Source organism: Halichoerus grypus, chromosome 5 (genome assembly GCF_964656455.1).
Source record: "Halichoerus grypus chromosome 5, mHalGry1.hap1.1, whole genome shotgun sequence".
Taxonomy (NCBI): Eukaryota; Metazoa; Chordata; class Mammalia; order Carnivora; family Phocidae; genus Halichoerus; species Halichoerus grypus.
The window spans coordinates 179,020,733-179,044,699 of NC_135716.1; the positions used below are offsets into that span (position 1 = coordinate 179,020,733).

The 23,967-nt window shown below is 58.7% G+C and overlaps 1 protein-coding gene across 2 annotated transcripts in view; it reads right to left on the minus strand.

Moving 5' to 3' along the window:
• Positions 1-1,925: 1,925 nt before the first annotated feature.
• Positions 1,926-23,967, minus strand: part of DISP3 (dispatched RND transporter family member 3) — a 51,706-nt gene continuing 29,664 nt past the window's right edge. The window contains exons 4-21 of one of the 2 annotated variants that reach the window (XM_036065160.2): positions 23,761-23,897; positions 22,725-22,859; positions 22,265-22,425; positions 20,807-20,946; positions 19,721-19,869; positions 19,354-19,515; positions 18,353-18,514; positions 16,206-16,319; positions 15,283-15,419; positions 14,060-14,244; positions 12,058-12,188; positions 11,808-11,980; positions 10,675-10,801; positions 9,994-10,139; positions 7,948-8,107; positions 7,052-7,165; positions 6,412-6,578; positions 1,926-5,618 (exon numbers count right to left, since the gene is read on the minus strand). In XM_036065160.2, coding sequence (XP_035921053.1) covers positions 5,256-5,618; positions 6,412-6,578; positions 7,052-7,165; positions 7,948-8,107; positions 9,994-10,139; positions 10,675-10,801; positions 11,808-11,980; positions 12,058-12,188; positions 14,060-14,244; positions 15,283-15,419; positions 16,206-16,319; positions 18,353-18,514; positions 19,354-19,515; positions 19,721-19,869; positions 20,807-20,946; positions 22,265-22,425; positions 22,725-22,859; positions 23,761-23,897 — 2,863 coding nt within the window. In that variant the 3' untranslated portion in view covers positions 1,926-5,255. Of the gene's footprint in view, positions 5,619-6,411; positions 6,579-7,051; positions 7,166-7,602; positions 8,108-9,993; positions 10,140-10,674; positions 10,802-11,807; positions 11,981-12,057; positions 12,189-14,059; positions 14,245-15,282; positions 15,420-16,205; positions 16,320-18,352; positions 18,515-19,353; positions 19,516-19,720; positions 19,870-20,806; positions 20,947-22,264; positions 22,426-22,724; positions 22,860-23,760; positions 23,898-23,967 lie in introns of those variants that run through there. The other variant, XM_078073794.1, reaches the window with a different exon arrangement.

Below are 23,967 nucleotides of genomic sequence, written 5' to 3' on the forward strand. Positions count from 1 at the left end.
CGATTAAAGGTGGGGAAACCAAGGAGGAGACAATGAAGGCTGAGAAGAGGATGAAGGAACTGGAAGAGGCTCCCTTGGAGCCCCTCTGTTGGAGATGTGGTGTGGGGGGCCTGAGCCCCTCTTTGTGGCTGGAAGGCACACTCTGCCATTCTGGTCTCAGGATGCAGACCTCGTCTCTAAGGCAAATCCAAGCAGCCTTGGAGGGCAGAGCTGGGCAAAGACATTAGGCCCCATGCCAGCCTGACCCCCCAGGGACAGCAATGTGTGGACCCATGGCCCCCAGAGGCTGGGCTCCTATTGTACATCCGTGTAGAGTGGCCAGCATTTCACGGGACTCTGCTGGGCCTCGAATGCCAAAGGCAATGGTATTTAGCCTGCTGGAGCAGGTATGACCACCAGCCCTGAACTCCTCTAGAGGCCCCAAGGGGCAAAGGAGACTCAGTTCTTCCTGAGAAACTTTCTTTGTAGGAACCGAGGCTGGCCTGAGAACCCTGTGCACAGGGCCACTCCACGTGTTTTGCTTGGCTCTCTTTTGATTCACCTGGTGGGTTGTGTCACTCTGAACCAGATGTTCTCTCCTGGGCCAGCCTGTTGTCCCTTTCCATGTCTGCTGCCCCAAGAAGGCTCTGCCTTATGCCCTCTAAGATCCAATGAATCCTTTCTTTGATGCCTTCACATCAGCCTGCAGTAGGCTGTCCTTTGGCTCCAGAAGGCCTGTGTTGGGTGGGATCAGTGCCCCAGAGGCAAGGAAAGTGGTCCTCAGCCTTCTCCAGGGACCCCTCTGCCAGCCCCAGCCTCATGGCTTTGTGCCCTTATGCATCACTCTTCTCCCTCACCACCCTCTGGTTTGTGGTTATATGTTTGAGGGGTTCTTTTATGAAAGTTCTTTGTCCCACCTCAATGGTAAGGTCCATGAGGTCAGGGTCTGGGTCTGTGTTTGCATTCCCTTGTATCACTGAGGCCTGGAACGGTTCCTGGCACATAGTAGGTGCTCAGTAAGTAAGTTGTTGAACAAATGAACGCACCGCTCCAATGGGCATTCTTCTGCTTATGAGATGTGAACAACAATGAGAACAGGACTCACAGGGGACAGCCACCGGTGGTGGGCACAGGGGGCAGCTTGACTTCGGGAGACTCAAATCCTGCCAGCATAGCAGTGGATGGATCAGAGCTCTGGAGGTCATTTTGTCCCCTGCCCCATTTCCCAGATTAAGTCCATGTTCAGTGGCTTGTTCAAGGCCCCCCGGGCAGGGCTGGAGCTAAGACTCGGACACTGGACTCTGAACTCCAGATCGGGTGCTCCTTTCTCTAGGATTAGCACGCAGGTGGTGCACAGCAACTGAGGGAAGCTGATCAGCTGGCCCTGGAGTCAAATGTGGTACCTGCTGAGAGGCTGTAGGGGACAGAGAGCATGGACTCAGGAGCCAACAGCCCTGGGCGGGAAGCCCGGCTCTGTCTCACAAGCTGTGGGAGCTCAGGCCAGTTACTTCATGTCTCTGAGTTTCAATCTGCCTTAGCAGTGAAACAGAAACAAAAACATTCCCTTCTGAGGAATGCTGTGAGGATTCCCAAGAATGCATGGATAGGACCCAGGACGCAGTAGGCGCTCCAAAAGAGCTGGCTCTCATTAATATCTCCTGGCCTCCAAGAGAAGGAGGGAGAGAAGCAGGGGCTCAGGGAACTTTTGCAGGTGACAGGGGTCTCTCACCCCTGGGATCCCCTTGTGCCCTGTGGCCCTCCTTGGCCTGCTGAATACCTGCACCTCTTCGCAGACCCCAGGCTAACTGCTGTGCCTGAGCTAATGAAGGGCATCTCATTAGCGCCCGGCAAAAGCTCATTAAGACCGTGAGCTGTGCATCAGTAGCAAAGGAAGGTCAAGGTTCTTTTCATGGGAGTTAGTGCCTCTGGGACTCTGTGTGCCAATATTCACAAACAAGAGAAAGGGCGATTTATTTGTAGGCAAGTAGACAGCCGAGTGCATGGCCCCAAATAGTCACCCACATCCTTCCCCCAGCCTTCCCCCAGGCCCTGCCCCCGGGGAAGGGAGAGCATTACTGGCCCGCAGCTGGACAGACGCAGGGCCTGAGGGACCAGGCCAGGTCAGTTTTAATGAGGAAATAAATATCCAAAGTTGAGAATGCCACCTGCAGAGGGCGGGGCAGGAGAAGCAGCCTGGTACTGCCCGAAACCGCCTTCCCCACTCCGGGCCCCAGGAGCCCATCTGTAAGATGGGAACCCAGCTCCCTGGAGAGCTATGAGGGATGCCAGAGTTGTAGTGGGCGGGGCAGCCCTAGTCACCTGGGGGGAGGTGACAGTGACACCGAGGTCTGGCTGCCTGCTCAACACCCCCCAACACTCTGAAAAAAAGCAGAGGTCAAGGGGAAGGAAGAGGAGCGGTTTCTTAAAAGGAAATGGGCTAAGTGAGGGTTTCTTTACAAATGGGCATTATTTGGATTGCATGCAAATGATATGCAAACGACTCTGCCTCCCCATTAAAACTAGGTTATTCGATGGGACAGTCATTTCTCTAAGTGCTTCTGGGGTGCCTTGTCATCTTGCCACCTGACTCTCTGTCACCCCCCCCCACCTGAAGTCCTCCCATAAGCTTGCCCGTTCCTCCCACAGCGTCAGTCACGGGAAGAGATGCCACCCTGCATCATGGCCCCCCGACAAGGGCTGCCGGAGCCCTGGGTTCACCGGCCTGAACCCCTGAGCAGCCCCTTCAGGGCTGTGTGGTCCCAAGCTCAACCTGCCCCTGAGCCTCAGTGCTCTTTGCTGGGCCTCTGAGGGCTCTGGTTTCACAGAAGGCTGACGGGGAAAGTACTTAAGGGTGAAGTATTGTACACATTCAAGGGTTTCCAGCCCAGATTTTCTAAGAACAGGCCTCTTGATTTGACCACCAACCTTGAATGTCCCCATCTGTCAGCCTTTGTTACAATTCTCCCCGAGGTTGTATACCTTTAAAGGTTGGGGCAGACTGGCTGGGGTCAAAGTCTGGCTCCTCTGTTACGAGCTGTATGACCTAGCCAAGTCAATCTCTTAGAGCCTTGGCTTCCCCACCCGTATAATGGGTATGATAGCACACACTCCGTAAGGCTAACAAATGAGCCGATGCACGTTGAGCCCTGCTGGTTCTGGGTTGAAACGTGTCCCCCCCCAGAGATACAGTGAAGTCCTAACCCTGACCTATGAATGTGAGCTTACTTGGAGACAGGGTCTTTGCCGATGATCAAGTGGAGCCATTAAGGTAGACCCTGATCCGATACCACTGGTGTCCTTGTATAGGGATCAGAGGATGTGAACATCATAGAGAAAAGATGGCCATGTGAAGACGGAGGCAGAGATGGGAGGGACGTGTCTATAAGCCCAAGAACACCAAGGACTGCCTGCAACCAGCAGGAGCCAGGAGAAAGGCCTGGAACAGATTCTCCCTCGGAACCTCCAGAAGGAACCACCCTGCCAACACCTCGAGCTTGGACTTCCAGCCTCCAGAACTGAGAGAATAAATTTGTTGTTTAAGCACACACCATCCCCCCACCCCAGTTGGTGGCATTTTGTTCTGGCAGCCCCAGCAGACGGATAAAAATCCTGAGAAGAACATCTGGCACAGTAACTAGAACCATGAATTACTTAGGGTCTGGCTTCAGCATAGATGGTGGGTCCAAAAGTCTGCTGTTCCCCATACAAATACTGAGCCCCCACTCGGTCCCCGGTGTGCACTAGGTGGGGACACGCTATTGCACCTCTGCCTTGCAGACCTAGCCCCTCGGTTAATATCTACAGATGACCAGGTAAGCTAGCCTGGAGGTCACCCTGGACATCTTTCCCACCCTCAGGGCTCAGTTCCAGCTCAGTCTGTGTCTGGCTTCCTAATGCCCAGGGGGGCAATGTCTGCCCCAAGGAAGAACAGTACCTGGCACACCAGAAGGGCTCAAAAATACCCCAACTGGGGCGCCTGGGTGGCTCAGTCGGTGAAGTGTCTGCCTTCGGCTCAGGTCATGCTCCTGGGGTCCTGGGATTGAGCCCCGCATCAGGCCCCCTGCTCAGTGGGGGAGCCTGCTTCTCCCTCTGCCCCTCTCCCCACTCATCTTTCTCTCTCTCAAATAAATAAAATCTTTTAAAAAATTGCCCCAACTGGCAAGCCAGATGAGCCCCTTAAAAGAAGGTGCATCTACTGAACCTCACTCCCATAGTGCTACCTGAGGCCCCCAACCTCGACCTGGGCATGCAGAGCACTCTGGGACCTTGGTTCCTGGGGAGTCTGGCACCCTCCACCCACCTCCCTCTCCTTCCAGGCCCAGCCCCACCCCCTGTGCCAGGTTCTGGCCGAGCAGCCTGCAAGCGCTTAGTTATTACAATGTGAAGAATGCGGCGGGGCCAGTGATGCTTTGATGCTCGTGTTAATGGCTGCGGTCTGCGGTGTCATCTCACTCGAACAGGAACCATCTGCTGTGAGCTGGTGGCAGGCACAGCCAGCCCCCCACCCAGGGACTGCCTCCCCCAGTTCCACCCCCCAGAGTCGAGTGGGGGAGATGGGGGCTTGGATCAGTGAGGAAGGCTGTGTGGGGGCCCAGGGTAGGACATGCAGAACCCCAGGCCCGTCTCTTGTACTCTCTGGCCAGGACCGAAAGGCCTGGGAGGGACCACAGGACCACCCAGCACTGGCCGCCATAAAGCTGGGGGAAGGGGAGGAGGGTGGTAGGGGGGTGCAAGGCCCCTGCCCTTGAACCCACTGTGCTCTTCCTGCAAATTCCCCGAGGGAGGCATGGGGCTCAGGAGGCAGCTGGGTTCTGCCACCGCCCCAGCTCCATGTCAATCAGTTTGCCTCCTGGTGCCTCAGTTTTCACAGCTGTAGAATGGGGGCCCTGTAACACCCACATGGGAAAGCTGTCACCAGCACTGAGGCAGTACGAGAGGGACACCCCCTGACCACAGGGACACCCAGCATGGAGGGGGGCTGGACTCTTCCACTCTCAGGGGGTGCCTGACACAACTGCTGGCAGCCCAGCAGAATGGGGTGGCGGCCGGCTTCCCCCCCCCAGCCCTGGCGGGGTGCCGTCATGAATGCAGTGCGGGCCACACAGGTGGGCGCCTGCTCCCACACTGAGCGATGGGGCGCCTCTTCCCGCCCAGGCCTGGGGACAGAACTAGTTAGAGCCGAGCCGGGAAACAACGTGCCTCTGGGGTCAGATCAAGCGCCTCGTCCCACACCCGCTGGACAGGAAGGTGCGCCAGTCAGGACCCAAGTGCCAGGGCTATAGGGAGGCCCCAGTGGGCAGGGGGATCTTATAGCCGCTCCGAAGGAGCACGAGACAGGCGGCCAGCCCCAGGGCCCCCGCCAGGAGCACGGCGCCCAGGGCTTTGAGGAAGGAAGTCCTGGTCCGGGTGAAGGAGCCGGGCGCCATGATGCCGAGCAGGGCCGTGCTGACCGTGAGCGTGTAGAGGATGGACACGCCTGTGTTGAGCGCGACGATCTTGCCGAACTTGGCAAACGGGGCAATGATGCAGAAGAAGAGGGGCACCGTGGCGATGACCGTGGTGAGGGCGCTGGACACGATGGCCACTCCCACGTGCCGCACAGCCTCCAGGGTCCGCCACTGGCGCTGCGAGTGGGCGTCCTGGGTGCGAGGAGAGGGCAAAGGCTGGGGCCAGGGGCCCGACACCCAGTGGGCTCCCTCCCTGCTTGGGGCCAGCCTGCTCCTGGACGCCCCCAACTCTGCTCCCATAAATGGGGCCGGTGACAGCACCTACTCTCCGGGCTCGGTGGGAAGAGGACCGGATTCCCTGCCGGGGGCGCACAGGCAGGCACCTAACGGCTCAGGACAGCCAGGCTGCTGCTGGTTTGCGTAGTAGGTCCTCAGAAATGGCCCTGATGGCAATGGATCTCTTTGGACTCTAGGCAGCTAAAAACGTAACTGATTTAATTTATGTATTTATGAACGTTTCCACACCAACACAACTCCAAATTAGGAGAAAACAAAACACTTTACAAGACCCAGAGCTGGTCCTGGCACTGAATATATGAGCATGCTGTTGCTAAGCCACAAAGATCTGGGGCGGGGGGGTGGCCTCAGAATCATGACTAGGATGGGCCACCCTGCTCCCCAGGCTGGAGAAGGAGACTTGGACTCAGGGAAGCAGGGAGGGCACTTGGACATCATCTGGTCCGAGGCCTTATGCTCACTAGAGAAACAGGCTGGGGGATGGGCCCGCCCAAGGCCCACAGCGCTGCTCTGGTGGGGCTGCCTTCGAACCTACATCCCCTGGGCATAGAGATTGGCCGCGAAAACCTCGGCCCCTAGAACAGTCTGCTTGGGAGCTGGGCACCAGGGGTGTCCAGCTGGCCTTGGGGGCCCCTCAGCTACACCGGGGACAGGAGGTGCATTGGGGTAGGGCCAGCAGGGTGCTCACCTCAGCCTGGTGGGGGGGCAGGTTCTCTCCAGCCAGCAGGTAGCCCTCAACCAGATGGACGCAGTAATCCACAGAGGAGCCGACGAGGATGGACAGGGAGATGGCTTCCACGGCCCCCATCTCCCAGCCGCTCCAGTACATGATGGTCACCACGAGGCAGACGATACCTGCAGGGGGCAGGGGACAGCCGGCAGGCAGCTTGGACCCAGCCTCACCCACACAGTCCTGGAGGGATGGTGGGTGAACTCAGAGGGCCCCTGGGGGATGGGGTGAACCCTAGAGTGGAGCCCCCACCTCTGGCGACAGGAGGGACCAGGAGGACCAGGGCCAGAGAGAAGCAGGGGTTTTGGGGAGAGGGATAGGTGCAGCAACATATCACTGGGCCAGGAGCTACCACCTGGCAACATCCGGGTCCCTTCTGGGAGCACACAGGTTGGTGGGGCACCATCCTGTGAGTGACCGTCACAGAGGGTCTTTCTGCCTGGGGTGGGGGTGGGGTGGCTGGGAAACCTTCAATAAGGATGTGTGACAGTTAGGGATGGAGAGGAACCTCCTGACCTGAGGCCACCAGCAGGACCCCTGCTGACTCCTGGCCCCACGGCCTGATGCCTATTGCCCGCCCCCGCCCCCCGCCACATACCCAGGATGCTCAGGAGCACGGGCAGGAGGAGGAGAACGTGGGTGGTGAACACGGCCACTGCGGCCACACAGATGAGCAAGGATAGGGCCAGGCCATACAGTGCGCTCTGCACCCCTGGAAGGCAAGAGAAGAGGGTCCTCAGCTGGGTTTTGTGGGGGGGTTGCCTATAACAACCCCCTGCCCCCACCGCCCCTCCATGATTCAGAGGTTACTGGGATCCCACGGATGGGCACTGTCACAGCTAGCCGTGTCACTCTGGGTAAGCCACAGAACCTCCCTGAGCCGCATCTATAACACAGTAAGAGTACCCACCCCACACAGGCCTCCCTTGGAGTTTATTATTATTATTATTTTTTAAGATTTTATTTATTTGAAAGAGAGAGAGACAGCAAGAGAAGGAACACAAGCAGGGGGAGTGGAAGAGGGAGAAGCAGGCTTCCCGCCGAGCAAGGAGCCCGATGTGGGACTCGATCCCAGGACCCTGAGATCATGACCTGAGCCGAAGGCAGACGCTTACCAACTGAGCCACCCAGGCGCCCCTCCTTTGGAGTTTAAAGAACACGGTCAGGCCCTCAGCACGGGGCGTGGCCCTGGGAAGGCCCATCATGACAGAGAGCTGCCACAATGGTGATCACTGTTACTGTTTAGGTGGCCAAATTAAGGAGCAAAGAATGGAGCTAGGTGCCCCTGAGCAGGAGACCCACACTCCGGCCTCTGACTGGTGTTCCTGGCCACTGGGCCATTCCGGTTGCCCCAGGACTCTTGGCCAGGACAGAGATGATAAGTTGCAGCTCGGACAGGCCATGCCGTGCCCTCCCTGCCCCAGGTCACCTGCTACCACCTGCCACTTCAGGCCCGGGGAGCTAAAAGGGATGAGGGGCTGGACTGCCGCTTGCCTATGATCTCCATGAAGATCTGTTTCCAGTGCTCACAGGTCTGGAATCCTCGGCGCAGGGCCGAGCCCTCGGGGAAGGTCTGCAGTTGCTGCTGCAGGAAGCTCTCCCAGCGCAGATAGTCCGAGTACGTCTGGAAGGAGGACTTGCCCTTGTACGTGGTCTGTGAGGCACACGAACCAGTGAGATGGGGGGGGCAGTGTCCACTCACTCTTCCCAGGTGACAGCTGGTCCGCTCTGTGGCAGGTACAGCTGGCCTCTGGCCGCCTGCACACGGAGGGTGCCCCAGTCCAGGGTTACCTCCCACCAGCCTCTGGGTGCCCGTGTTAGCCTTACAAGGGCAGCAGGTTCTGATGCCACCAAAGACCCCATCCCTTTCCAACAGAACCAGCGGCAGCTCCCGGAGCCCCCGTGCTCTGCGTCCCAGCCTGTGCACACACCGTTCCCTCTGCCCGCACAGCAAGGTCCCATCACCCTTCAAGGCTTCTGTCTCCTCCAGGAAACCTTCCCGGAAGACCCGAGACGGGCCTCTGCTGGGCTCTGGCAGGCCTCGGTGTCTCCCCATCAGAGCTGTTGTCACAGCCCAGCAAGCCGCCCGTCTCCAGCCCCCAGCTCCTGGGAGCCGCTCAGCGGGGGACACAGGCACTCACCCTGCTCTGGGACCTTCCCACACACGCTCTCCCTGCGCACAGACCAGCTCACGGCGTGTCTGTGCGCACGTGTGTGTCTGAGTGTTGGTGCGGTCAGCTTGGAAGTGACACCCTGTGGTGTGGACGAGCCCAAGAGGGGATTCCGTCCTCTCTCAAACCATCTAGGGCCTCAGCCTTTGAAAGCGAGGGGATTCTGACACAGGCCAGAGCATGTGTGAAATTGGGGACCATTATGCTGAATGAGATGAGCCAGACGCAAAAAGACCAGTGTTGTAGATTCCAGTTACCTCAGGGGCCCGGAGTAGCCACGTTCCCAGAGACATGAAGTAGAACAGTGGGTGCGAGGGCTGGGGGAGGGGCGGGAGGGAGTTCGAGCTTCACGGGACAGAATTCTGGAGGTGGATGGTGGTGCTGGTTGCATAACAATGTAAATACGCTTAGTGTTACTGAACAGTGCTTCAAAAATGGCTGAGATGATCGATTTTACGATGCATATTTTACCACAACTAAAAAAACCCAACGGCCCGGGGCTTTGAAGTGGTGTCTACATTGGCCTGGGGCTCCCTTGGAGGAGGACTGGGAGGGGCTCTGGGGCCTCCTGACTTGGGGCGGCTGCTTCTGTGGCGAGTGGCAGGTGGTAGGAAGGAAAGCAGGTCCGGGGGCCAGAGAACGAGCACTGGTTTTCATCCCCCACGTCTCTACATGGTGGCCCTGCTGCTTCCCGGGACTGCCACACAGAGGGCAGGGATCTTCAGAGGAGGCACCCGAGGCCGGCGGGGAGCCGTGACTGGCTCAAGGAGACACAGTGCGCACCAGGATCAGAGCTGGGACCGGACCCTGGGTCTCAGCACACGGGCGGCTGCAGCAGGCTCAGTACACAGCCGTGTCACAGCCACAGGGCCCGCAGAGGCCCAGGCCAGGTGTGCTTGCGTGTGCGCGTGTGCGTGTGTGAGCGCGCTCGCACATGGGCCTCCCTCCTTGGGCGGGGTCCAGGGACAGTCAGGATGAGAGAGGAAGTAGTGAGGTGTGGGGATGGCTGGTCCCCTGGCTCCCAAGCTCTCCTGGGGGAGGCCCAGCGCCCGGGTCTGTGGCCCAGAACCCAGCACCCCAGAGCGGCAGAGGGGAGCGTCCGGGACTTCCGCCAGCCTCCAGCCCCACTGGCTCCTCACCCCAGAGGCGACAAACCAACACACAGCCTGGGCCGGTGGGAACAGCCTACATGGTGGAAAGGGCAGCGCCCTGTGGTCAGATGCCAGGTTTAACACTTGATGTCGACACTCCTAACCATGTGACCCGGCGGGGGGAGTAATTTCACCTCTTTGGGCCGCAGTATCCCCCTCTCTGAAGAGCCGCCCCTCTGATCTGGCCACACTGTGAGGCGAGGCCACTGGGAGCTCACCGACTCAAAGGCCATGGAGATCCACTGCACTCGGCCCTCCTTGACACCCAGCGCCCCGTGTGATAGCTGCCCGGGGAGCAGGTTGGGCTCGGGCAGCTCCTTGCATTCCGGGTGCAGCATCTGCAGGAAGGAGGAAGTGCTGTAGCCTGCAGGGAGAAGGGGAGACAGGTGGTCGGGCTGGGGACCTGGACAGCACCCCTTCCCCCCATCCCACCTGGGCATGTGTACTCACCCCCCGGTGAGCGGGTGGCAGGGACACAGCCCTGCCCCCAACCTCCCAGCCTTAAAACGCGTCTGCCACCAGTGACAGTGGGCCGTGAGGTAACCTACAGCAGTCATTTGCCACTGGGGTAGAAAAGCACACCCTGGGGCGCCCTCAGCAGAGCCCTGGCATGACCTCAGCCGGGTTTATCGGTGTCCAACCCGGCACACTCTGGCAGGTGTGCCCACGCACTGCACACATCCCCACACACGCGCACCTCTGCACCCATCCGTGTTCGCGCACGAGACGGCTCTAGAAGACTCACGCGCCCTCGCCCCAGTGCGGACACAAACTCGAGCTCAGACGCGTGTCTGCAGGACTCATGCCGGGCACGGGTGGCCTCGTGGCTGCCCACCCTGGGAGCAACAGCACGGCCTCCCCGGTGTGTCCTCCCTCTGACAAACGGCTCTCCCGCGCACCTGAGGGCAGGCACTGGGCCCCGCCCGGCTTCACCAGCTCCGAGTTCCCCGCGATGGTCTTGCAGAGGTGACACAGGTGCCCAATTTCTTTGAAGAGATCAAAGCTGCTGTCATAGACGACACTGCCCTTTCCCAAGGAGACACAAGTGGGCGCGGGCCGCTCAGTGAGTTGGGAACTCAGTCCCGAGCCCCGCCCCAGGGGAAGAACCTCCACAGCTCCCCGCCACCCGCACAGACATCAGGCTGGAGCCTCTGCATGGTCGCCTGAGGTCCCTGGCCGAGCCTGCTCTGTCCTGCTCCCAGCAGCACCTTCTGCTCCCAACACTGCCCACCCTGCACAGGGTCCCTAGGCTCAGCCCTGCTCTCACTCACACGCTCTCACCTGGGCTTCCTGCTGTCTCTCCCGCTCCGCACAGCCAAATCTCCGTCCTCCCTCAACTGCTTTGTGTCCTCCCCGCCTCCCACCCTCCTCTGAACACCTGGGGGACTCGCTGTCGGGACTGATCCCACAGATCTCTGACTATCCTGGCTCCTGAACTACTTTGGGTCTGAAACCTTGTATACCCAGCCAGACTGACTTCTCAAGGCAGGAGCTCTGACCCTACCACAGCCACGGTCCTTCCCACCACATGCTCAGCACCCATTCCGTGCCAGACAGACCTAGCCATGGCTCCAACAATTTCTCTCCCTTCCAACACCCAAGAACCCAGCACGGGGCACAAGCACCTACAGGGGGCGGAGCCCACACAGAGGGGAGGGCCCCGCAGTCAGGCACGCAGCAGGGGCTGTGGGTGCAGGGAGGGGCCTCCTGCAGGAAGAGGACGGTGGGGGGGGCGGAGTTTACACACTTGTATCTCCCTTAGCTCCATTCTAGCCCCTCATGGTGAAGGGCAACCAGCTCAGGCCCACAATGTACCTAGATTCCTGGGCGATTCTAAGAGCTCAACCCTGATCGCTCCTCAAGAGAAACAGTGCCCTCGAGGGCCTGTGGTGGTCCTGTCTGGGCCTCGTGAGCAGTCAGAGGAACAAGAGGGCGTGGGGGGAGCTGGGCCAGTGGCCATCTGGGCTGGTACTTGTTTGCAGATCTGGTGCGGTCCGGCCCTTTGACATCTGCCCAAAGTGGGCCCACGTACCGGGTCTCCGATGACATGGTTGTCCACCTGCCGCGTGCGGTTGATGCCAATAATGCCAAAGACCACGAAGACCATGGCCCCTGTATCCACCAGCGGCCGCACGGCTGGCTTCCCGCAGCCCGTGTTCACACAGGGGTTGAAGCCGAAGGTGGCCGAGAGGCGGGCCTTGGGCACTGCAGAGGGAGTCACATCTGTATGGGAAGGCGGGGCCCAGCCTCCCGAGGCCCCACTGCAGCCTCCCCGCATGTACCTTTCTCACTGGGCACATAGAAGAAGCCTTTGGTCGGGCCGTCGGGGCTGGAGCTAAGCAGGCAGCCAGGAGGGGCTGCACACACACGCCCGTGGAAAGGGGGCTTGTGGGACTGAGCAAAGTACACTTTCCTGTGGAGGCAAAGGAGCCCGGCTGAGGCTGGGAAGGCCAGGAGGAGTCTGGGAGGTGAGGCAAGCATAGCCACGTGCGGCTGGGTACCAGGACTGGAAGAGGGCGGGGACGGACTCGGGGGCCCCCCCAGCACAAGGATTTAGTCTCAGTTTGGGGGCTGGGGTGCGGAGGTCACTTCTGGTCTCCCCGCTGCCGGGACGCGCCACGTGGCCTGCTCAACAGCCTCCTGTTGTGTGTGTGTCTCCCCACCTGGGGCATGAGGGATGGAGACCAGGAGTTTCCAAACTGTCCTCCAGGGGGTGCAAGAGTTCACAGAGGGGCCCCAGGCCAGCCTTGCGGTTCCCTACTCAGAAGCACCCCCACCTTAAGCTGAATAGTTACTGAGCCTCAAGATTCTGTGTGAAGCAAGGGTTCCATGGTTAGCTTGTTCACCACTGGACCTGACATAGCTCAAGGTTCTTTCTAGAATGTTCTAAGCTCATCCAGGCAGCCTGATCCCGGTTGCTATTGTGTATGTGCAGAGCAAGCCCAGCCCTGGGCTCAGGGGAGGGTGGGCAGAGGGACCCCCACCCCCTAAGCCAAGGTACCCTCGGCTGGAAGGGCCCAGTGAGCCCATCTTGGTCACCTGCCCCCACCTCCACGCCATGCCTCTGTCCCAAGTGACGTCCAGCCTCTATGGGTGCCCAGCACCCCGAGGTCAGGCTCTGTCAGAGTCAGAGCCCCGCATGTCACCAGCGCAGGGCCCGCACTGTCGCTCTCTAGGCCCAGCACCGCTCCCCCTTCCAGAGCAGAGCACGTGCCATCATTTGTAACGACGCTGCGGCTGACTTGTTAGCTGCTGTCTCCCGCTAGCCAGCCTAAGGGCAGGAGCCACATCTGTCTTATTTACCACCGTATCCCCAGCACCAGCGGGGTGCCGGCACCTAGTCGGCGCCCCATGTTTGTTCAATGAACAACGAAATACAGCCTCAATGGATACATGAATGGGGGGCCCTGGTCAGAACACGGGTGTCCCCAGCTGCTCGGAGCCCCCCCACCCCCCTTGGGAACAGAGTGCTGTCACCGTTAAGTATTTTGGGGCACTTATTACATGCCAGGCACTAGGCAGGGCCCAAGTATGCAGTAGCTAAGTACAACAGTCTCTATCCTGTCTCCTTATGGTCTGGCGGGGCGGGGGAGGGGGTGGCGTTAATTAAAATATTTGCAGAATTAATTATATAGAGAGAGTGAACAGTGCCTTGGAGAGGAGGTGCAGAGCGTACACATCCACTCATTCGGCAAGTGTTCACTGAGCACCCCCTGGGCGCCAGGCCCTGTGCTGGGCGTGAGGGACACAGCGGGGGAAACGGTCAGCGTGCCCACCGCACGATGCTCCCGAGGAACAACAGGTTATAAACCACGGGTCAGAGTGATCCCAGGTGGCGATGGGGGCTGGAAGGGGAGCAGGTGTAGCGCATGGAGAGGGACCGGGCATGGTTCTTCGGGACGGGGAGGGAGTTCCGGTCAGGGACAGCTTCTCCCAAGAGGGGCCATCGGAGTGGACGCCTGAATCCCGGAGAGAAGCCATCACACCTGAGGCGCTCGGGAAGAGCATTCTAGGCAGAGGGAGCAGCAAACGCAAAAGGCCCGAGACGGCGCCTGCTGGGCATGTGGGGGAGGGGCAGCGGCACCAGCGCAAGGCAGGGGGGCGGGGGGGAGCTGGTCACTGGCCCGTCCTCTGCACCGGCGTCCCCCACTCCCCAGTCCTGGGCCGAGAACTCTCTGAATACATGTGTGCATGTGGACAGGGGCTTCCTAAAGGTGCCTGCTGACATCTCCCGGGGGAGAGGGCTCCGGCTGGGGGAAAGGGGCTTATCTGCGAGGCCGTTACCGCGTGTGCTGCAGCTCGTTGGCGGCCGCGTAGAAGCTGAAGTCAAACTTCCAGCCCCGCTTGGCGTCACAGGCCAAGGTTGTCACCATCCACTTGCGGGAGGGGCTCGCCGGCTGGAGCAGCCCTACTGTAGACATACAAGCGGTCAGCTTCTTGGTGAAGTTACCCAAAGGCGCTCTATACACCTAAGCAGTGGATCGACAGAGACAAGACAGGTGACTCCGGGGGGCTGCCTCGGCCTGGGCCCGGCCTCAGGCTCCGGCCCCTCCCTCCAAGGCAGGTCCCCCACCCTGTCCAAGCCCCCCCACCATGGGGGGGCAGAGGCTCAGGAGGCCTGGGTTCGAGTCTGAAGATGGAGCAAATCCTTCCCTCCCTGGCTGAGCCTCAGTCCTTCCTCCAGCGGGGCATCTACTCTACCCAGGGCCTGAGCTGGGCTCTGAGCGTGCGGCAGCGAGCAAGATGGGCTTGGTCCCTGCCCCCGTGGAGCTGCCAGTCACAATGGCTTTACGGTCTTTTAGGGGCTATGAGTGTAATAGGATGATAAGACAGGATAAATGGGCAGGGGAGGAGGAGGGCAGACGAGAAGTGGACCAGCACAGGGCTCTCTGAGGGGATGACATTCATGCTGAGGCATCAGTGACGGGCCTGCTGTGCGTTCCACTGGAAGAAAAGCTTTCTAGGTAGTGGGAACAGCACTGCAAAGACTCAGAGTCAGGAAATGCCTCAGACACCTCACCATTCAGATGGAAATATAAACCCTGAACAAATGAGTTGACACAGGGTGTAACTTGTGATTCAGATGATTCCTGAGAGGGAGACCCTGGAGGCCTGGGGTGGCCCTCAGAGGCTGGAGCAGCTGCTGAGAACAATCACATGACCACCGCCTACTGAGCACTTCCTGTGTCCTACATGCTATGTACTATTACCTCACGTACCTCCTACCCTGGCTGGACTTTACACACCCCATTTCACAGATGAGGAGACTGAGGCTCAGAGGGATTAAGCAATCTGCCCAAAGACACACAGATTATAAATGGCAGAGCCAGGACTCGAACCCAGGTCTGGCTGACTTGGAAGCCCATACTGTCACCACTCTGTAGGTGCCACAGACCTGGCTGGGAGAGGGTCCCCGTCTCCCTCAGAGACCCTGCCTCCCCCTCCCGACGCGGCTCTGAGGGCCCCCCCCGGTACTGGCGGTTCAGGTCATGGCAGCCCAGGCTCACCTGGAAGGAAGGTACCTCCCCGTCCCCGGGGGACACGATCTGCCAAGGGGCGGGTAGGCTGGCGTTGAGGGAGAACCTGTACACAGCCGGGTGGCCTTTACTCTTCACCTTGGATACATACACGGTGCCTGGGGAGTCTGGGAGACAAATGAAGGATGGAGGAGGGGTGGACAGTCCCCTTCCCTAGCTTCCCCTGACCTGGGGCAGCCCACTCTCTGTTCTGTGGACTGAGGAGCTGAGCCCTAACTTGGGCTCCTCTCTAAATGCTGGCACTGTTCCTCTCTATTGGACCGAGCCGATGGCCATGATGGGGGGTGCTGGTGGTGGGTGTGGGGATGGGGTGGTGGCACGGATGAAGCGGGAGGTGGCAGTGGTCACCAGGATGGGGTGGCAGTGTAGGTGGATGGATTGACCCCAAGTCATGGTGAAGATGTGCCATCTGGGTTAGGGTAGTGGCGGTGCTGCCCGTGATGGGGGGGCGGGGTAAATGGTGGGGCCGGGGCTGCGAATGACAACAGCAGGCACGGAGGGTGACAACAGCCATGGGGTGACAAGGACACACAGAACTGCCCCAGAGGAGGGCTGATTCCCACACGTGTTCCAGCATCCCACCTCTGATGGAGACCTGGGCAGGGATAAGCCAGCCTCCGGGGCTCAGGATGCCCCTGCCCTCCCCGAGACACACACACAACAGGTTGCTGGGGCGCCAGAGGCCTGGCTGGGGTGGTGGCAGGAGGGGATGCCTACTTTTCTGACTGAGGAGAGCTAGTAGGATAGTGGACGAGGGCCCCAAGTTCACCCCCCAACCCAACCCCTCATCAGTGTCTCCAAGAACACAGACTCTTGTTCTCATAGGAACATCCTAGTACTAGGCAGGATCTCCCGAGGCCCTCCCCCCCAGCCAGACCACACGCCCCACTAACCCTGTGGGGTGGCCTCAGGTCGGCTGGCCCAGGGGACCCCCGAGCCCCGCTTCTTCTTCTCCAGGGATGTCCGGATGTTGTTCTGCAGGCTGTGGGGCTTCTCCTGGAACAGACCTACCCCCGTGCCTCATTAGGAGGGCTTCCCTGGCTGAGCCCGGCAGGGGAGGGCAGAGATGGAGAGAGATGGCCACCCTAGGGACACAGGCCTTGGGGCCCTCAGCTTGGGGGAGGGGTGACAGGGGTCTGAAAGAAACTGTATGGAAATGAAAAAAATGCCAAATACTGAATTTGCAGGAATCTGAAGGCAAAAGGAAGGCACCTGTCAGCTCCATTCAAAGGAAGACACTCTGACGCTTTCCCTCCTTGTCCTCGCCATGCCTTAAGTACCTCCTCTGTCAAATGGGGTGACTCCGAACCCCCAGAGGGTGGCGGAAGGACCAAATGGGATGCTGCATCTCATGCATTTAGCTTGTGATAAATGCTCGAGTGGGAACAATTGGGAATGGGACATCATCAACCAGCAGAGATGACAAGAGACTGTCCTGTTTTGCCTCAACCACTGGGATGGATTTTCTGTTTTCTTTTGTTGTTGTTTCATGAGAGAAATTTTACACCTTCAAAGATGCAATCTTCACAATAATTCTCGGAGATCATTATCATTAACCCCATATGACAGAGGAGAAAGCAGAGAGGTTCGGGGAGGTTCTGTGACCCGCAGAGGAAGTGAGAGGCAGAGCCTCATTTGGATCCAGTCTTGGCGGCCCCGAAAGCCCTTTCTGCTGCAACCCCAACAGGTCTCCCTAAGGGCAGTTCAGGGAGCTAAGAGGGGCAAGGGGCGGAGGCTGGACTTGGGCTAGTGTCCTGGCCCTTCTCTGGACAATTCCAGGAGCTTTGGCACCGTCCTGGGTTTTGTCCATCTAGGAACGAGGAGTGGCTTTTTGACTCGCAGTTGGTCCCACAGCAGCAGCAGTAAGGGAATTTAATGTGTAGGCGCGGGCGGGAGAGAGAGGAGCCAGGGATGCGGCCGGGGCTAGATCCAATTTAGGAGGGGCTCTTTGGGCACCTCTCTGAGCTGCAGTCGATTATCATGCATTTGGCTAATGCCATTACCAAGGGGAAGGCCAGGTTAATGTGAACACTGCCCTAATTAAATGAAGGCAATTACAGCAGTCAGCGGATCTTCTCCTAGGAGCTGGAAGCTCCTAGAAGCTTCTCTAACTGACCTGGCAAAGCTGTATGACCTTGGGCCAACCTCCCCTGGCCCCAACCCCGACCTCAGGCTTCCCTCTGTAAAATGAGGGCCTGGATCAGACTACCCCTAAAGCAAGGAGACATCTTCAACTCACCTCCTTGCTCATCCCTGACACCCACTCCCCATCACCAAATCCTATGGATTTCACCTCTTAAAAACCTCTTGACTCCACTGCCACCATAAGCACGCTGGCCCAGGCCCACTGTCTTACGTTCAGATGAAGGCACCAGCCTCCTACCTGGTCTCCCAGCCAGCTTCTACCCTGTCCCTCCCATCTACCTCCACACAGCACCTGGGAGAATCAGTCATGGCCCTTCTCTGCCTAAAATCCTCCAGTAGCCCCCCTGCCAATTAGAATTAAATGCAGACTCCTCACTCCAGTCCTCCAGTCCCTGGTCCAGCATACCTGGCTAGCCTTAGCTCCTGAGACCGACTCTCTCAAACTTGGCCCTGGTTTTGCCCACCTCTGGTGCTTCCCTCTGCCTAGACCTCTTCTCTTCTCTCTCTCTCTCTCTCTCTCTCAGCCTGGCTAACTCCTTCCCTTTCTTTGAGTCTCAGCTTAGACACTGCCTCTTTCAGGAAGCCTTCCATGATGCTGAGCTCCCCAGGCTCCCTGTTCTTCCTCCATCACAGCACAGATCTACTATTCCAATGCTGGCCCCTAGCAAGCAAATGAACTCCCTGAGCTCAGGAAGCCTGTCCTGCCCACTACGGTTTCCCCAGCACCCGGGAAATACCGGTTTCAGGAAATGGGGAAACACTCAGGCTCAGATGTGGAGTGATTTGCTGAGGTCGCACAGTGACCTGGACCTTGCATCTCGCAGGCCAACAGTCTTTGAGACCCGAACTCCGAAGAGAGCAGGGAGCCACAGGGGACACCCGACTGAACTCTTACCTGAGCAGGTGATGCAGGATATGCCCTCAGCGCTCAGGTTGTACTTGAGGTCCAGCAGCACCTGGATGTTGGTATCGGGCCGGAAGAGCAGAGGGGCCCGGCTGGCGGGGCGGAGCCGGCTGGCAAAGACCAGGGACAGGATGAGGACGGAGACAAAGAGCCCTGCCAAGAAAGGAGGCACACTAGGCGGGGCCGAGGGCCAGGGCCTGGGGCCTGGGCGGGTCCTCACAGCCCTGGGGAAGAGCTGCTCCCTTTATGGGGGAGCAGTGTGGGACGGGGTCCCCAGGGAGCTGGCAGAGTTGTGGCACGCCAGCCTGTGGGTGAAGCTGGTCAGGGATTGGTCCTCTGGGGGTCGGGGTTGGATGTTATTCGTGTCACCTGGGGGGCAGGTGACAAGCTTGCATTCTTGGACAAGAACCAGCCACCATCTTAGAGCACCTAACAGTTTCTGAGGAGCTGGCACGTCCACTCGATTATAAACTCTAAATACTGTCAGTGACTATAACTATAATAGCACTCAGCATTTATTGAGCACTTACTGCATGCCACACACCGGGCTGAGTTCATTCCTTGCACCGTGGCTTGCCCTCCGACTGCCCTATTGGATACATACTATTCTTATCCTCAGGAACAGGATAGGAAACTGAGGCTCAGACTAACCGACAAACCCAAGGTTACCCAGCCAGTACATGGTAGAATTAGGATTCCAACCTGGTCAAGCTGGTCTGACTCCAGAGCCCAAGCATTAAGCGCTCTGCTCTACCACCCGGTGTGGTGACTGGCACAGTAGGTGCTCCATAAACCACAGTTATGGGGGACCAGCTCCATTCTACACGGGAAGGGGGTGACGCCCAGAGAGTGAGACGCCAGCCCAGGGTCATGTGCAGGAGGGGGCTGGGCTCCCAGGGCCGATACGTCCTTTGGGGAGTCTGTCCCCCATGCCTCGGGCACTGAGGAAAAGCTGCAAGTAGGAGGGGAAAGAGGGTGGAGACCCCACTTACCCACGATCACCCAGCGGCTCTTGACAGCAGACCACAGGGCCCAGTGGTGCAGCATCTCCTGCAGCTGGGCAATGAGCTGGCCCCTGCTGCCCCGGTCGGGGGGTGGCTGGAGGCTCTCGGGGGGCACAGACACCAGGGACACGTCTCCCAGCTCCAGCGACACTGCCAGGGCAGAGCAGTGGCTCATCAGAGGTCAAAGCCCACTCTGGTCCCTGTCCTCTCCAGGGAAGCCCAAGTGCTTGATGAGGATCCCCGATGGCCATCAGGACCAGCCTGTCCTCACACCATCTCATCAAAGGTGACCTCCCTGGCAGACGCAGGCCCGGGTCTCGCCAGGGTCAGCAGGGCAGGCTGGCGCCAAACTTACCTGGCTCCTCCTCAACGTTCAGCAAGGGGATGTCATCGTCCAGGTAGGGCATGGGGCCTTGGGCAGGGCTGCCCCCAGACCGCTCAGGAGTGGCGAACACGTCCCCGGGAAAGTGCAGGGAGCTCTTGCGGCCACACTTCTGGTGGCAGCTGTGGGGAGAGTGGGGGCGAGGGGTGAGCCCCGAGGGCCCCGGGTGCACAGGGAGGGTACCAGCCACCGTATGAGCCCTGGCATCACACTGCTGTGGACGTTTCCTGGAGGACATTCACCATAGACTCCCAGGAGCCTATTGCCTGATTCCTTTCCAGGGCCATCTCCCCAGCCAACCCCCCGCCCCCGGACCCTCGGTACCATTCTTCCTCTGGGAAGACAAAGGATGACGGCAACCATGACCCAGGGAGAGGGTCCCCTGCGCTGGTGTGCCCCGCCCCAAGCCCAGAGCCCCTGTCATTCTGAGTACCCAAGCCCAGCCAGCCACCCAGGCCTGACTCCATGTGGTCACCATCCCTCCCTCCCCCCTTCCCCGACCACCCAGCCCGCGAGACCCCAACACTTTGACCTCTGGCACCACCTGTGGGCCGACCCATCCAACTCTGCACACAGCTCACTATGTCTAAATATGGTTACTCCACCAAAAACCCGAGAAGCATTTAACATGGTGGCTGGCATGGGGGGGCTGGTCAGACCACTGGGTTTAAATCTCAGCTCTGCTGCCTACTGAACGGGTGACCTTGAGAATGTCGCCCACCCTCCCCCAGCCCTTGTTTTTCGTCAGTAAAATGGGCGAAACAAGGGAACCCAGTTCCGAGGGTGCTGGGGGGGGAATAAGGTCTTGTATAAAGGCGCTTTGCCCACTTCCTGGCACGGAGTAGATGCTCCCAGATGGTAACTCCCCGGCAGGATTCTCTTCTCCCTCCTCGGTCCCACAGGAGTGCCCAGCATAGAACTGGACACACTGAAGGTGCTCAATAAAGGATCCCACAGCTTTTAGAAGAGAGGGTGGGGCGCTGAGCGGCCCTAGAGGACGTGTTACGGGCATTTGGTGAGAGGAGGACACGGCCCCCCCCACCTCTGCCGGCCGCTCACCTGGTCCGGCAGGCGTTCTCTAGGGGTGCCATGTAAAGGCTCCAGATGCCCAGGGCGGCCGGCATGGTGAACAGCACAGCCAGCCAGCAGCAGGACACGATGAGGGACATGAACAGGCCAAAGTCATGGACGGCCGGGATCTGGCAATGGAGAGGTACAGGTGGGCTGTGAGGCCGCTCAGGCCCGGAGTCCAGGGAGCCTGGACCTCTGTAGCCAAAGGCACTCAAGACCCCAGACCACTCCCAGAATGGGGAGGGGGTGGTGAGGAGGCCCAGGCTGCCAGGAGGACATCAGAAGGCGAGGGCTGGCAGAAGGGGGCACAGCAGGGGAGGAAGAGTCCCACCTCTGGGGCAGAGGCTCAGGTCCACACTGCAGCCCCCTGCCTACGGTGATGCCTAGCACAGAGCAAGCACTCACTAACGGTCATTACCCAAGCGCCTAGGGGGTCAGAGGAAGACAGCCTGTTAGACCAGGCCACATGTGAGTGAGGGTAAGGGAGAGAGTGCTCACATGTGCACCTGGGGCTGGGGAGCCATGGGGGGTGCTCTGGGGTGTCCCAGGGACCCGCATAGGGATGTGGCAGTTGAAGGAAACTGTAACCAACAGCACACAGGTCTTCGCTGTTTGTGAAAAACTTTGACAACCAGCTCATTTCAGTCCCTGAATAATCCACACAGGAGGCGAGTGAGGCTCAGAGGTCTTAAGGTCACACGGCCAGTCACAAAGGGGACCTAGAACCTAGCTCTGCCTGTTTTCTGGACACAGTTCTCTACCAAGGCCCAAATAATCCCAAAGCATCTAGTGGTTTCTAGATGGGATACTTGGCCCAGGTCATTAAATGTTTCGAAGGCTTGGGTGGGCTCACTGCCTTTCGGGTTCTGTTGGCACCAAGGACCTGGCCCAAACTCAGATAACTCAGATCCTTCTCCTGAGCTCAACTCAGGGGCCTGAAGGAGCATGGGGTCAGTGAGAGGGATGTCGATGAGAAGGATGACAATGTAGGGTGAAGCTGGCTGGTGGGTGGGAAGAGCTCTGGACTGGGGGTCAGCGGACTTGGTCAGGCTCACCACTTACCAGCTGTGTGAACTTGAGGAGGTCACTTTACCTCTCTGGGCCTCAGTTTCAGTATTAGGAAAATAGGGATGTAATTGTACCTCTGTCATATGTCTTGAAAACTAAACGTGGAAGAGCTTTGGGAATTGCCACACACCCTTCAGGGCAGAGGTTGGATTACTATTAATGAGCATTAATAATAAATACTATTTGTATTTTCATGATTTTCCCATTTGTTAAGTTCTGGTAATGACGACCAGTAGCAAGAACGGAGTCTAGGGATGTGGCAGGTGCCTTGAGGCAAACGCTGTGTGGCTGCAAGAGAAGGGGTGAGTGGGAGGAGCAGAGCCCAGGGACCATGGGAGGAACGGGGAGGCTGGGCCAGGGACAAAGGCAGTCTCTCACCTGGGAGAAAACATTAGCTGCGTAGGCAGCGGCCGTGGTCAGGGATGTGAAGAACGTGGCCTTGCCTGCCGTCTGGATGGTGTGGATCATCCGCAGCTGGGGGTCCTCCAGGTGGGTGGCCTGGCGGTAGGTGTTGATGAACACAAAGACATCGTCCACACCTGTGGGCGGGAGCCCCGGGCCAGCAGGGGCAGGCTCAGGATCATATTGCTATCTCCAGAATCAGACCCACGCTGGGCCTACACTAACCCAGAGTGGCCCCCTGAGAGGTCAGGCTCCAGGGGATTCCTGCTTCTCAGCCTGGAGTTTGGAAAGACCCATCTGACTTTGGCTCTACCCACCAAGAATCCAAGCCCCACCCTCCATGCTCCCTGGCCCTACCCCTTCCCCAGAACAAGGCCCCTATTCCAAATCTTCACCTCCTTTCCACCCTTCCCACCATGCCACAGAGGCAACTCACCGATGCCCACTATCACAAAGGCAGCCACGCCATTGAGGATGCCCAGGTACTGGATACCAAAGACCACATGGTACAAGAAGAGTGCCACCAGGCAGCTGAGGCCAATGCTGGCAATCCCGAAAAAGGACAGGAACACTGGGCAGGGCAAGAGGCACATGGGATAGAGTGGGAGGGCCCAGCAGAACACACACCCTTCAGGGACACAGCTGGATCCTGCCTCACACCCCATGTCCACACAGAGTGCCCTTCACCACCCTGGGTGTGCCCTGAACAGTTCTCATGCCCAGAGAGAAGGGGCCAGGCAGGAGGCCAGAGTGGCAGAGGGAGCCATCTGAGTGGGTGGTTCACAGACCCTCATCTTCATAGAACTGACCTCGGTTGCTAGTAGGGAATTATTATATGTTTAACATCTGTCACCCCAGTAGACTAGAGGTTCCATGGGGGTAGTAAACATGTCTATGATATTCTTCACCGGATCTCTGGCACCTCAGAGCATCCGACACATAGTCAGTGCCCAATTAATATTTGTTATGTGGATGAATGAATGAATGTCTTTTCTATTTTTGAAGGTCTGGCTAATCTGTCGTTCGCTTGGGCAATAGAGAGTACCTACTGTATATGCAGAAAGAAGCAGCCAGGGTACGTGGGAAGGTGGCAGTGTTACAGTGAACTGAGGGACAAAAGGGCAGCTGGGGACTATAAAACAGGCTACAGAATAATCCATAAAGGAGGGTCCGATACTCCAGACTCCCCAAAACAAAATTTTTAGCAAGGAAATGATGGTCAAAGGGCACAAGGTTAACCATGTGAGGTCCCGGGAGTGGGGGCCCTCAGGTATGGCCTGAGCTGTGTCTGGACCACAGTGCCCCTGCCTGGGGTTGAAAGGTGACCTCTGAGCATCCCACCCCACCAGCTCTGACATGGCAGATTCAAGATGATTTCTGGCATTCTGGAGAAGGCAGACTTTGGTGGAACAAGAGCACGTGGGGTGGGGAGAGGGGAGCTGGCTCCTGCTGGGCCTTCTGAGGAAGCCTACCTGAGCAGGAGGTGAGAATGTAGACGAGGGCCGCGATGCAGCTGCTGCTGATGAAGGCCAGGAGCATGTCGTTGTTGAAGGTCCTGCGCACCTCGTAATCAAAGAGGTCTGTCCCCCCGTATAGAACCTGGACTTTGCTGGTGGGGGGTGGAGAAGAAAGACAGAAGTGGTTTGCAGATGGCTGTTGACACTTGGAGGACCAGGAGA